This window comes from Sceloporus undulatus, chromosome 6 (genome assembly GCF_019175285.1).
Source record: "Sceloporus undulatus isolate JIND9_A2432 ecotype Alabama chromosome 6, SceUnd_v1.1, whole genome shotgun sequence".
NCBI classification, from domain to species: Eukaryota; Metazoa; Chordata; class Lepidosauria; order Squamata; family Phrynosomatidae; genus Sceloporus; species Sceloporus undulatus.
Window position 1 is genome coordinate 11,194,035 of NC_056527.1, and position 15,333 is coordinate 11,209,367.

The window sequence follows — 15,333 nt, forward strand, 5'->3', positions numbered from 1 at the left end:
GCTCTCAGCCTCAGGGTACAGCAATGCCAAACCTCCTCTAAACAAATCTTGTCAAGAAAACCCCATGATAGGGTCACCTTAGGGTCTCCATAAGTCAGAAACGACTTGAAGGCACATAAGGCCAGCTCTGCATAGTGGTTTGAGTATTGGACTAAGACTCTAGGAGACCAGGGTTCAAATCCCCACTTGGCCATGGAAATCCAGTGGGTGGTTTTGAGCAAGGTACCCTCTCTCAGCCTCAGGAAAGCAATGGCAACTTTCCTCTGAACAAATCTTGCCAAGAAAATTGTGTTCACTTTAGGGCCTCCAATAAGCTGGAAGCAGCTTGAAAATATGCAGCAGCAGCAGCAACAAGAAGAAAAAGTTATGCCTGCAGTATATTTAATGAGTACATTGGGCCCTCCACATTTGCTGGGGTTAAGGACACAGGGCCTCCATGAAAGTGGAGAAAAAATGCAATTAAAAAAACACTATTTTTTTTAACCTGAGAGAACATCTATAGGAATCTCTAGGTCCTCCAGCACAAATGTATGGTCAGCATCTACCAGACGTTCACCATAGAATTGTGCTGCAGGAGCTACTAAGGATTAGAGAAGTGTTCTTTCCAGAAATCTCTAGCTCCTCCAGCACAACGTCTGCTGAAAGTTGACCTCAGACTCTCATTGGAGGACTTAGAGATCCCTAGAGACAATATATTAATCAAATCCACAAATAATCAAATCTGCAGAAGTCAAAGCTGCAAATGTGGAGAGCTGATTGTATTCGATTTTTTTGAAACTGAAAAAATGGCATATGGCAAAATGAGCATTTTATGTATATTGAAAGCAAAAGATTATAACTGTCAAACCCTGAGGCTTTACCAGACTTGGAGCAGCATGATTCACTTCATGTTTACTTGGAAGTAAGTCCTTTGAGTTGATTTTGGCTGACTTCTAAGTAAGCATAATGAACACTACATTCTTAGCTCAGACTGCTGCTGAACTCTCTCATCAAAATCATTGTGAATTAAAAGTTAGGCTGACTGGATTGGGTGCTGACAGAGATGTTTCCCATCACTGACGTGGATTTTAAGATATTCAGCACTCTCTTTTTGCATGGTATCACAGCCCTGTAGAATAAACTGCGTGCACACTTGGTTCTACAACATTACATAATGTCTTCTGGTTTTACACTCCTTTACTCCTGGCCCTGGTGATTTTGGTTCAAGGAAGACAGAAAGATGATCCCTCAAGTTTTAAGTCTGACTATTCTTGACAGGAGGTGATAGCCCAGCTGTAAATGTGGTCAGTTGTTTAACCAGGAGCAGAAATGGAGGGCAGGGTGTTGAGTGCTGTTCACATTTCCTGCTCATAAAGCACGCTCGGATGGGTCCCTTTGTGTTTGGTAATCTACTGTTGAAATTGAGTCAAACAGCTTTCTGCCCTGATGAACCTGGTATAATAGATGTAAACTACAGTATAGTATTTTAATTATGTTGCTTCATTTCAGAAACATGAAGATGAGAGCACAGCCTGGCTGCATCGACAGGTAATGTGGCTCTTTTCTTTTGAATCATTTTTTTTTCTGCTTTGCTTAATAAAAGAGAGTGATTTCTGCACATCTTCAAAAGTAATAGAGCAGAACCACAAGGGTATAAGTTTTAAGAGATGCAAACTAAACCTTTGATGGTGATTAATGGTAACCTGAGGATCTGCCTTTTCAGTTCCTGCTTATGAAACGCTCCTCTCTGGTAAAATCCATTGTGTGTTGGCTGTGATGAGAGGAGGTGCTGACTGAGATATGGAAATAAATAGGACCTTGAATTTATTGATTTATGTAATTCATTTCACCACCTTTCTGCCAGGATGGAACCCAAGACAGAAAAATAATTATAATAAAAAGAGTTTTAAAGCAATTTAGTACATTATTTTATTAAATACTGCATTAATTTAAAACAGATTTAAAGCACTGAAAACATAACAACAAGACGGTTAGTAGAATACCACCACCCCCCACACACACCTACTTGTGCAACAGTCGGTTAATAGGCAAAAGCCTGTTTAGATAAAAAGATCTTTCTTTGCCTGCTTCTGGAAAACGAATAGAGAGGTGGGCAGCTTAGCCTATCTTAGGGTGCATCTACACTGTATAAATAATGCAGTTTGACACCACTTTAACTGCTATAGCTCCATCCTATGGAATCTAGTTTCACAAGGTCTTTAGCCTTCTCTCTGCCAAAGAGTGTTGGTGCTACAGAAAAATACAAATCCCAGGATTCTGTAGGTTGGAGCCATGGTAGTTAAAATGAGGTCAATGCATTATTTTTATAGTGTAGATGCACCATGGAAATGAATTCCATATTAAACGGAATGACTTGACTTGTGAAGCCAGTTGTTTGGAAACACTCATACTGTGCGGGGCTCTGGATTGACACTTAAGCATTAATCTAGATTAAGCATAGGTAAAGTGCAAACTCCCAGATGTTACTGGACTGTATTCCAAAGAAGTAACTTTTCCAAGCTCTATACTTAACCCTGAAAAGGGGCACGTGATCTAAACTGAAGCGTTTTGCATCTTCCTTTCTGGAATCCAGAAAGGTCCCTTTGCCCACTGAAATACACTTGCTGGCTAATTATGTGGCTACTCCAGTTTCCCACACTCATCCAACATTCCTCATTGCTCCCTGACCCCCATTTTTGTCCCCTAAGTTGCTAGAAACCAGTGAAGGAATCTTGCACTATTAATCACTCCAAATTTAATGGCATTTGACACAGCTCCACAGATAAGTACAAACTGCTTTCCTACGAAAGTCTATGGGAATTGCATTTGATAGCATGGCTATTCCAAGTGTGTGATTAATAGGTTATATCCCCCCCTTTTTTTTTTCTCTTTCAAATTATCATGCTATAATAGCCTTACAAATTACTGAGTCGTAGATTTCATAGATTTTTCTCCCCTCCCCTTTCTCTTAAGGTCAGAAGGTAATTTTCAGGATTGTTCGAACTAGCTCTGCTTTTTCAAAGAAGCATACACTTGATAGCTGATCCATCAAGGCCAGTCTTATGACATGACCACATGAGCTCTGTTCTTGCCATAAGCATGCTTGTTCAAGAAAATGGAATTATACTTGTTTGTGAGCAGCCATTATCGTATGTCTTCTCAGTTGCATGACTGATTCGACGTCTGCCATTGCATTCCCTCCCCATTCACCCCATATCCCTGCCTTATGCCCTATCCATCATGCCTTTCAGGAAGGGTTCTGCTTTTTCTTGTAATTTTGGAACTCAGCTACTGCAATTTAAGTTTTAAAATAATAATAATAATAATAAAAGAAATTTAAAAATTAAAGGGAATCAGCTTGCTTGGGAACAGCAAGGAAGAGTGGGAACAGTGGTAGAGGAGAAGACACTGACACAACATATATTACAAGGGAATCAGCTTGCTTGGGAATAGCAAGGAAGAGTGGGAACAGTGGTAGAGGAGAAGACACTGACACAACATATATTACAACTACCCTGGCAGCTACATTTCTTACCTGGGAACAAGTGCAATTGGGAGCTCATTGATGGGTTTCCCCTGCCAATGGAAAGTGATGGCCTAACCACACTTCAGTGACACAGAAACTACTGGTTGGAGGCAGCATCATGAAATAAGTATCGCCAATGCTGCTTTTTCTCCAGATCCAATCACTGTTTAAATGCTGCACATGATAAATTCCTTATCATCCTCAGACTTCAGTGGTTGTTGCTCTTTCCTGGACAGTTACATCCCAGCAGTGAGCTCTAATTCTCCCTCTCTCTCTTTCCCAAACAGTAAGGTCTACAGATGCAAACTATGGGACTCAGTTCTATGTTCTATGTCCCTTCTCCACATAACTGGTGGTCTCTGTGGTGCTGCCACATCATGCAGTGCAGTATATATTAAGAAAGTGCTAATCCCAAAGGATTTGGGGGGATGTATTGGTCTCCAGGAAGACCTCATGCTCCCACCATGCCTCACCACCCTTGAATTTTTATTAACTTTGGGGGAAATTCATTTCTTTAAAATGCCCCCTCGGAGTTTGGGGGGCAATTTGACCAGGTTGCTGACCTTCCTTGCCCCTTTTCTTTGGAATGTGTGTATGTGTGCACACCTTCCCAACATTTCATAGATAAAAACTGGGATGCATGTGACCCAGCAACATCATAGTGTGTTGAAGATAGCAAAACATATTAATGAGGAAGAACATCCAAGCTAGGTAAGGCTGCAGCAGTTTCCTTTTGCCTGAGACTACATGGAAGGGCAAGATTCCATCCCTTCCTCTCCTCTCCCCTTGCTGAGTTAATTGAGTACAAACTATCTTTGTAATTTCAATTTTGTCATTTGCAGCAATTGAAATAAGCTGAATGCAAAGGAGGAAAGTGAGACAAAAGTGGGACATTTTAAAAGCAGCTGAAAGGGTGTATGACTAGGAATTAATTGGGACTACCCTTCCCAATTCAGGACAGAGTATGTTGTTTCCTGTAGTACCTCACTGCTGCTGTCCCTTACAACATTAAAATAAAATTTCTCACACATAGATGGCACAGAGAGAAATACAGATAGATATACATGTTGGAATGAAGGAGGAAGTGAGAATAAATCTCTTTTAGCTGAGATCTGCTCTTTCTTCTCTATCCCAGTTCTTGCCATAATTCTTAATCCCCACCCACACATTTATTTTCACTAAGACCCACTGCATTCTCTGATGAAGAATTTGGTATTTCTGTGATCTTGAAAACCTCTCATCTCTCCTGTTAAACTCCATGCTAATTCCCTGCATCGTGGTGTGTTAATGAGACTCTTACATTTTATTTAATATGCGGTATGAATTACAGTGCTTCCTTCCTCTTAACCCCCAACACACACAAACACACACACACACACTGAAGTTCTGGGAATCTTGCCAAGATTTTAAAGTAGGTTTTTAATCATGGTTGTTCCCATCCTGGTGTGGCTGTGCAGTTTAGGAGTGTTCCGAAAATGGGGAAAGTGATGAACATCTTTGTTTATGGAAGAGATTTCACATGCTTTTCCCTGGAAGACGGAGTTTTTTTCCTGTTAGAGGAAATGCTCTACTTGAAATTAGCCCTCAGCCATTTCAGACTCAAAATGTATTATTATTACAGTATTATTATTTGCCCAAACATTTGAGTACTAATTTATTTAATTATATACAGTATTTTGGTTACCTTTCGCTGGCATCTTTGCTGTTGAGATTCATTAGAGGCTGGATTGCAGTTCAGTATGAGGTCTGAACAAATATGTGGACTGATGTTAACAGATAACATTCATCCTAAGCATCAACCTTGAGAATTCACCTGCTATGATAAACATGCTTAAGATATTGCAGAATTCTTTGCTGCTCTTGCTGTTTGAGCTCAACAACGTTATTCAGTTTGGCTCCAACAGAACAGACCTTGCATAATGTGCTGTATTATCAATTTATTGTTTTGTTTTTAATGGCTATGTTTCTGCTTTTCATTTTACTGATAGTTTCATTATTGCTGCATCTGCCCTGCAGAAATAATGCAGTTTGACACCACTTTAACTGCCATGGCTGAATGCTATGGAATTCTGGAAACTAGTTTTGTGAGACATTTTGCCTTCTCGGTCACATAGCTCTGGTGCCACAACAAATTACAAATGTCAGAATTCCATAGGATTGAACCATGGCAGTTCAAATTGGATTATTTCTACAATGTGGGTGCAGCCTACATGTTGAACTCTAGTGTGGAGTGAATTTTTAGCTGTGTCTGTTTTAACTGTTGCAAGTCACTTTGAGTCTCAAACTGGAGAACAGGAGGACACTCAAGCTGTGAGTCTGAGATTTCATCCAGAACAGGCAGAGTCCCTATTCCCTGATCTGCATTCTGACTGACCAGGAGCATCTCTGTCTTGTCTGGATTAAGGTTCAGTTTGTTTGCTGATGTCATGGTTAAGAGTACTGGACTGCAGTTTAGGATATTCAGGCTGCCTCTGCACTGCAGAAATAATCCTGTTTGACACCACTTTAACTGTCACGGTTTAATGCTGTGGAATTCTGGTAAATGTAGTTTGGTGTGGCACCAGAACTCTCTGACAAGGAAGGCTAAATGCGTCACAAAATGAGAATTCCCAGAATTCCATGAGCCATAGCAGTTAAAGTGATGTCAAGCTGGATTGTTTCTGCAGTCTAGATGCAACCTCAGTTTCAAGTCTCCACTGAGCCATGAAAGTGGCTTTGTGACTTTGGCCCAATCTTGCTCTCAAGGTTGTTGTTATGATGATAAAGTGAAGCGGATGAGAGCCATGCACTCCACTTTGAGCTCATTAGAGGAAAGTCAGGTTATAAGTGTAACTAATAAAGAATACTTAACAAATAAAATACATCAAGCGTAAGAGGTTGGATACCGCTAGGGTGTTGTACCAGTTTCCATTCTGCATAGTGGCCAAAAAGACAGAAGCCTCTTCAACAAATATTTCTGGGTCCTATTAAATAATGCATTTCATGCCATGTAATTTTCAGTTAAGCTGAGAGAATATGAATCATTAGAAAACCCAGCACACCATGACACTGTGAATTAGGGAAACTTGCACACAGAATTATCATGAAGCTTGTGCACTAAAGATCCATTGCCAGAATCTGGCTAAAGAGAAGCTACTTCTTTTTTAATAGATAAAAATGGAGACAGAACAGGGCTCTTATTATTTCTGCAGTTGAGATTGTACAGAGACCATGGAGAGGGAGAAGGCCAGACTGTCATCTCAAAATATCTTCTTATCTCCCTTTTAAACAAGTCTTTCTACATATTTTCTTGAACTGTTTGGGCTTTTTAGTCCAAAAAATTTACTTTCTCCTGTTCTGGGTCTGATGTGAGGGAAGAATTGACAAATAATATCATACTCTAAAATATTTCACAGATGAAAACCAGGGCATATGTGCCTAAGCGACATCAGAGTGTGATCAAGACAGCAAAAATTAATAATAAGTAAGAATACACAAGCTATGAGAGGCTGCAGCGGTTTGCTTTTGCCTGAGTCTACTGGGAAGGACAAGCTTCCATGCCCTACTTTCCTTTCCTGCCACTAACTGTCTTGGTGTGTTAAACTCCATTTGTAACAAGTGAGGTAGACTGCGGACAAGGTGGAAAGAGAAGAAAGAAACTGGGACATTTCAAAAGCAGCTGGAAAACTGGGATAAAGAGGATTACCAAATCAGGACAGATTGTGGGCAAATCAGAGTCTGAAGCCATAGCTTGAGATGGGCTTGCAAACCATGGTTCAAGATATCTGAACTGATAAGCTGTAGTTATCAATTCTAATTTTAAACATAGTGTGGCTGTGGGGCTGTTTTTGTGGTACTTGGCCCCTCAAGACTTTCTGTATTTTTAAGTGCTCAACTGAAGTTTTAAGTGACTGAAATGCTAAAAAATTGAAGAGGGAAGGAAAAGTCATTCTGAGCAAGCACAATTCTCATTTGACAGGGACAATGCCCTCATTTCCCCCCTCCCCAGCTATATACCTGTTTCTAATTTGAGTATTCTCAGCAAATTCTGGGCAAAGCTGCTTGCCTTCTTTCATCTTCTGTTTGTTCAGTTTTTCTGTTCCTATAGTCCAGCATCCTCCACAGCAATGGTGAGCAATAGGTCCGGGGGGCAATTATCATTCCTAGAGACCCTCTGGCAAAAAGGCAAATAAAATGAAATGAAACCCATCCCAAAATAAAACAAAACACATTTTCATCACCCTGGAAGATTCTGGAAGTCTAAGCTGCAATTTTGGAAAACAACAACAACACTGAAATCTACACTGAAAAATGACTTGCCTCTCCTGTGAATTTCCAGGAGAGGCAATTCACTTTTATTTTCTTTCTTTCTTTCTTTCTTTTTTTGCTCAGATAAAGTGCTGTCCAGAAAGTCTTATAATACTAGAAATTCAGCAATGGAAGGAAAATTTAAATTTGGGGGCGGGGGGAGAATACTTATTGCCCTCATAGAGTACCAGCATGGCATCATGGTTTGGGTGAAGGAGAACAGCGTTCAAGTCCCCACCCTGCCATGGTTGACCTTGGGCGAGCAACACTCTTTCAGCCTCAGAGAAGGGCAAAGTCAAACCTCTTCTGAAGAAGTCTGGCCAATACAACCACATAATAGGTGGATGTCTTTAAGTTATAGTCTGGTGGGTAGTGGTTTGAGCATTGAGCTATGACTCTGGAGAGCAGGGTTCAAATCCTGGGTTGGCCATGCAATGCACTGGGTGACCTTGGTCAAGTCACACTCTTTCAGCCTCAAAGGATGGCAATGGCAAACTCTCTCTGAAGAAACCCTTCAAGAAAACTCCTTGATAGGTTTGCCTTAGGGTTACCATAAGTTGAAAACGACTTGAAGGCAAACAACACACACATGCTGCCTTCATATTTGAAAACTTAAATCTTGCCTTGGATTCTGAACTATGGATAGTGCAAGTCATGGTGGAACATGATGAATGTTGATGTGTGTGTTGACATGGAAGTTGACAGTGTTTTAAGCAAGAAAAGCACACAGACAACTAAGTCTGGCTCAGTTGTTGCAGTCTACTAAGTAGCCTTTGGCAAAAAAAGAAGTATTAAGCTGTAACCTCTTTTAATAGAAGCCTATACTGTATTAGAGATGCCTTCCAGCTGGTACTCTTTAGATCCATGTGTGTTTGGTTTCTTTTTAATGTTGCAAAAGCATAATATCCTTGAAGATTAGAACACTGTAATGCTCCAAATCTCCTCAGGGTTCCTTCCTTTGTTAAGTGACACTAAGTCAAAAACCAAAAAGAACCAGACAAAAACATCACAGTCTCAAAGAATGGCATTTCAAAGCAGAAGACATTTCAAAACAGCATCACTTGCTGGTTTGAAGGATCAGTCAGCTCACTTTGAAGTTCTTGTGCAACAACTACAGAAACCAGAAAAATGGTTCTGCTTCCCGCCTAACCCTGGTAGATTTTGGGCAGAGTCACACCAATTTTTTTTAAAAAACTGGGGAATCGGGGGCTTTGGGAGAATGGTGGAGGACTTTAAGGTGCATATGGGGTTATGGACAGCACTAAAAGGGGGTTATGGGAAGCACTGTGTCTAACCCTGCTGTTTAAATAAGGTTGCCATACTGAAAACAAGATACAGTTCCTTTATGTTTAATGATTGTTTCCACGAAAAATATAAAAGTTTTTGTGTGTCACGCAACAAGGATGAACACATGCCCTCCTTTTCCAGGACATGTTTACATTTCTACCTCTTGTCCAGGAGGAATTCCAAAATGTCCTCAGTTTTGAACATGACTAAGAGACCCATTGAGTTGTACCATGTTTACTGTTCCTCTTGAGAAACATGTCTACTTGGCAGTCCTACTGTAGTCACTTCAAACAGGAGGATAGGATGGATAGGACAGGATAATAAAATTTAGTAAAATAAAAAGTAATAAAAGGATAATACAATACAGTATATGTTAGATTGCTGTAAATAAACCATATGGCTTTTATTTTGTAATCTCCTACATTTTTCTTGAATGTCCTACATTTTGCAATGTTATGTCGTCCTTTGAGGGTATGACACCTGGTCACCCTGCACACAACCAAGTGCAGTGGGACCTTGGTATCCACTGGGTTTTTGGTTCAGGACCTCCTGTGGGTACGAAAATCTGTGGATGCTCAAGTCCCATTAAATACATAGGATAATAAAATGGCGTCCCTGGTGTCAAAATCAAGGTTTGCTTTTTGGAATTAATGTCTTTTTGGAATATTTCCAAACCAAGAATGTTTGAATCTGTGGAGGGCTGACTTCAAGAAGCAATAGTATCATACTGCAAGTACCAGCAGAGGTGCAGGAACCCTCTCCAGCTTTCATTCTGACAATCCTGAAACTCCAACCAGTTTTAAAAGGCAGTCCAAAGCAGACAAAAGGTGGAGTGGAACTGTGTTCATATAGTGTCTGGAATTGACAGTAACCAAACAAGTGAGGGTGAAAAAGCTGATAAAGCTACTACTTGGATTAGGGTCATCTCTAGCAGTAGAGGCAGGTATAGCTCCATCCTGCCATTCCTTCAGTTCCCCAAAGCTGATCAGACTTTAAAAAATCTTTGCCTGCTCAAGGAAAGAAAACAAGAACGGGACTATGCTAGCCTCCCTAGGGAAGGCATTCTACACCTGAGAAGGCTCCATCTTACATCTGCACTGGATGTGTCTGTGAAAGCGTTGTGACTGAGAGGAAGGCTTCTTCTGAGGATTTTTTTTCTGCTTTTGTCTCTCTTTCTTAAAATATTCTTTCTTTTTCTCCTTTATTTTATCAAAACTGCCCAGCTGCTAGACACACACACACACACACACAGTTTCATGTCATTTTTGGTAGTGCATAAAGCTTTAAATTACTTGTTATAGGTAATAGTGCAGGATTTAAGCTGGGCTTCTGGAATTTCCATGGTTTGGCTTATATCTGGATGATGGAAGAGGACCAAAGGAAGGGAATGATTGTGTTTTCAACTTGAATGTTTTATTTAAAAAGCCTCTAGTGTGTTTATACTACTCACATCAGTTTGGAACTTCTTGGCATTTGCAGAATGAGGAACCTGTCTTCTCCAAAGATGGGAGGAGGTTCTTCTTTGTCCGAGCCATTCCTCAGGGAGGGCGAGGTGAATTCTACCATATTGCCATGTCTTCATCACAGGTGAGGCAATGTTTTATTGCTGCTAAATTCCTTTTGTAGCCACATGAGAAGTAATAATACACAACATGGTTAGGATCGTGTATGGCACAGCATAGCATAGTAATTCTACTTGTGGAACTACACTACAGCTGCCATAACCAAATGCTTCTCCAATCCCTACACTACCAGCCATTGAATAACTATTGGGAGGCTGCTCTACCCACTTCATTGCAGCAGCTCAACAGTAAGTCTGGGTAATGCTGAACATGAGGTTTGCCGCTCAGAGTTAACACATATGTCTTTCCCGCCACTACCTTGCAAAGGCAAGTTAACATCTGAAGATTAAGATTCAGAAAATAAAAATAATGACTACCTGTGGTTTACATAACTAAAATAGATGATGAAGGCATTGTAATAGTTAAAGATTTTCATTAATCATCGATCAGAATGTAGATTGCAGTCAAGAAATCAAAAGAAGACTGAGGCCCTGTAGAGATCAGCCTGAAAGGCCAGCCTGGGGGTGGAGTTGGGATGTCGCATCCAGATGATGCATGCCTTGACTCAACCCCCAGAGCCCCATGACGCTCCTCTGGCGCTGCTTCCATTCGATGCAGTGCTGAAGGAGCACCATATAACTGTGCCACCATGGCTATGGCGCACTTTCGAGGGCGCAAAAAGGAGCTGCTTTTTGCAGCTCTTTTTTGCACCCTTGAAAGGCCGGATTGGGGCTGCAGTATGACATTGCCACGGCCCTGATCCTGCTAGGAAAGGATGGGCAGTTTGTTGCACCCCTAAGACCTGGAAGGGTATTTATGAAGGAACTAGAAAAGATCCCCAAGTGTCAAGAGATATCAATTGATTCAATTATTCTACATTAATCGGGACTAAACAAAAGATACAGTCCTTAAACAGCTTTTTACTTCTCACCCCGGGCAACTGTCTAAAACATAGATTGAGAACTCCAAAATAGAGTTATATCAGGCATGTATTTCATTCCATTTATTTTTGTCACTTATACTCCCAGGACTTTTTCAGAAGGAAGAATAATAAATGAGTGTCTTATTTTTATTTTATTTTTTTAACAAACTGAGGCAGAGACATTTGGGAGAGCTTGCTTTGAAACAAAGGAAGAAGGTCTACTTTGCTACAGAAGAAGCAGATCAGTATAGATAGACAAAACAGCCAGTATTTCTTTTTGAAATGCAGCTTTTCTTCCATTTTCTCGGCAGCCCAACAGCAGCAATGATAATTTACAGACCATCACATCGGGTGACTGGGATGTGACCAAGATTTTGGGATATGATGAAAAGCAGCATAAAATGTAAGTAGTATCTGTTTATATTTAGAGCCAAGAAATCATTCACCTTTTTGAAGGTCAGTGGTGACATCCATTGATGGTTGTCAGGGATATGCAAGCAGAGAAATTAGACCACTACAGCCCTTAGGAGGCCCAGGTGGTCATACTGTGGCTTGAGACCTAGAGAATCGGGGTTGAAATATGGAAACTGTGCACTGTTTAGCTGGGTAAATCTGAATCTCTCATTGGTGAATTGGACATAAGAATTACACAGCTATTATGAGGGTAAATCAACAGTGAAAATAATCACATTATCATATTATTTTATATGGGAACTCTATAATATCAAAACAAAAGGGTGCAAAATACTGTATTTTTTCTATATTTTGTATAGTCCTTCGACAAAGGTGGGAAAAGTTCCTTTTTTGTTAGCTACAGCTCCCAGAATCATCAAGCCAGCATGGCAGATGGGGAGTTGGGGAGCTGCAGCCCTAATAGGTAGCTTTTTTAAGCACTTTCCTTTTGGTGATACTGGATGTATTAGAAGGAAAGAGGACTTATAGAAGTATGTAGATTTTGCTGTCTTAAAGTATATAAAGGCATTCAATAATGCAAAGCTTTGTACTTAATACCAATGTTTCTTTGGGGTGTGAGCAACCATTATGCATGCATGAAATTAAGGAGGCTGTGTGTGTGTGTGTAGATATATAGATAACTCTCCATACATGCAGAACATCAGTGTAAAATCAGCACTATGGACAGCTGCTCTCTGTTCTTGTTGCTTTTATACCTACTGAAGAATATTAATAAGATTCTTTATTCATGTCTTCCTGACAGCTGGGATGCAGCTTCTAATTTTCTGTGTTTAATTGCATGTAACTAAACATTTCCATATCTTTATGACAAGCGTATCACATGTTCAACTGCAATTTTTAAGCCCATTGCTTAAATGTGTTAGTTATTTTCAAATCGAAAAATATGCATAAGATATTTGTTACATGAGATTGTCAATACCAATGCCACACATACACACACAAAACATGTTTGAGCAGAGGTTTCTTAGGCATTTTGAGTAATCTATACAATTGCAAAACAGGCTGATCCAATTATAGAAATGTGGAAACAGCATGGGGACAGGGACAGAAGGGATACTAGTTGGATCAGAGCTTGAAAAAGCTGTTTTTGGACCACAACTGCCATAATATCCTGGCCAACATAGTGGTTGGGGAACTGTGAGAGCTGTAGTCCAAAATAAAACATTTAAAAGCTCTAAGTTGGGTCCAAACTAATTTGATTCATTGTTTAGTCCCAATGAGATTAATCAGTTTAGGTTAGTATGCAAAGGGATCTTGTAGTACCTTTGAGACTAACTGTGCAAAAGACATTGTAGCATTAGCTTTCATAGACTTGGTCTACTTCCTCAGATGCATGAACACATGTCTACCAAGTCTACAAGAGCTTATGCTACAATTTCTTTTGCACAGTCTCAATGGTGCTACAAGATCCTTTTGCATACTGACATTCCAGACTAACACAGCAATGCCTCTGAATTCCAGACTTTAAGTTAGTGAAATGTCATTAACCTAGTTTGCTCCCAACCCATAAAAATAGCACTGGGTCTTGCAAGTGTGTTCCCTATGATTGTGATTCCTTTGCTGCCATGTGCACTGTTTGGGGAAAACCTATTGAAGGGTAACAAGGGTAACAAAGTTGTAGTCCTGCAGTTAGTCAGCACTATCAAACATGCTGTAGGATTCTGTGGAAATACTGCTGTGCTATTAGACAATGCCCTCTTAAAAGAGCTTCCACTAAGCCAGCAGAATGTTCTGCTGAAGGTAGATGTGTTGCTGATTGTATTTCTACTGTGGTTGGAAGTAAAAAAGGAACTTGCTGGGGGGAGGGGGGCAGATCAGTGTAACCTCAGATCTCCAAGGCTCAAAGCTCCCATGCTCCCATGGCATACCCCCAAGAAAGGATACAAAATGAATATCCCCTATCCTCACCATTTATTTATCCTGGTTGACAGGAGCTTGTAGGGCTTGAGAAGTGGCATTTCCTCCACCATAGAATCTTTCTACCAGCATGATAGTTTTGAAACTCTGTGCTTGTCTTCAGTCTTGCAGTCATGAGGACTGGAGATCTCCTATTAAAAACATACAAACTAAAGTGATCTAGATGTTGAGTAAAGTCTAAAGAACTGGGAAGGATGTTTCCTGTGTGTGTAATGCTTTTAGACATTTCATGAAATGCCATAAGTCACTAAAAAAAAGAATAATCCTTGGCAAAATGGAAGATAGTAAAGAGAGAGAGAGAAAGAGAGAGAGAGAGACTACAATCCCTGGTTGATGGGTTCAATCAAAGAAGCCACAAGGAAGCTCACAAGACCTTAGCATGGCTGTTTATAGCAAGGTGACTTGGAGGTCTCTCATTTGTAGGATTGCCATAAATCGAAGCTGACTTGACAGCTATCAACAACAATGAAGCCTATGGGGCATATCTTCCCAGTCTCTGTATTGCAGAAAGTTTGACTCTTTCATTGCTTTATGTTATTTATTGTCTGTTAGGTTTACTTTTTTGTCTTGTTACTGCTGTCTTTAGCTTGTTACTATGATCCCATGAATAGGAGTTTTGCTTTTATGTTGATAAGATGCTTTTCAGAGACTTCCTTTTGTAGGGATAAAGTAGGGCACTTTTAAATAAATAAATGCCTGTGCAGCTAATGCAAATGAAAGAAATTTTTGATCCTAAAAAACTAATTATATTCCTTATGTTCCTTTTATTTTAGCTATTTCCTCAGCACAGAAGAGTTACCAAGGACGCGGCATTTATACAAGTATGATTTATTTTAAGTGAAAAGGCTATTCTCAGATTATTTTGCTGAAACAGGCTGTTGCCAGTTCTTCTAACACCTAAACTGATTCCCTGAAAAATAAGCCCAGAGCAAACACATGCAACTGTGTCATGGAAGGTGGATGAAAACTTTGCAGATGTTTCCCAAAAGTTTTGCTTTTGCTTTTGTTTCATTTGGATTGGCTGTCGGGATTGGTTGTTTCTGGAGAAAATGGTCAAAATAGGTATGGGTTGTTTTTTTTAAAGAAAAGAGGAACTTAATTATAATACATTATATAACATTTTCAAAACAGGAAGGATTTCTGTTTTTAGCTATCATTTTCAGTGGGCCCTTGGTGTCCATTATGGTTTAGTTCCAAGATTTCCCACTCCCACCCCACCATGGAATCCAAAATCTGTGGATGTTCATTATATACAATGGGGTAGTAAAATGGTGCCCCTCACATAAAATGGCCAAATCGAGGTTTGCTTTTTGGATTTTTATATGTGCGTGTGTGTGTGTGTGTGTGTGTGTGTGTGTGTGTGTGTGTGTGTGTGTGTT

The 15,333-nt window shown here is 40.1% G+C and overlaps 1 protein-coding gene across 4 annotated transcripts in view; it reads left to right on the forward strand.

Annotated features, from left to right (window-relative positions):
- Nucleotides 1-15,333, forward strand: part of DPP6 (dipeptidyl peptidase like 6) — a 652,679-nt gene that overhangs the window by 591,112 nt on the left and 46,234 nt on the right. For all 4 annotated transcript variants that reach the window (XM_042475464.1, XM_042475462.1, XM_042475463.1 and 1 more), the window contains exons 12-15: nt 1,489-1,527; nt 10,559-10,666; nt 11,875-11,966; nt 14,728-14,775. In XM_042475464.1, coding sequence (XP_042331398.1) covers nt 1,489-1,527; nt 10,559-10,666; nt 11,875-11,966; nt 14,728-14,775 — 287 coding nt within the window. The remainder of the gene's footprint in view (nt 1-1,488; nt 1,528-10,558; nt 10,667-11,874; nt 11,967-14,727; nt 14,776-15,333) is intronic.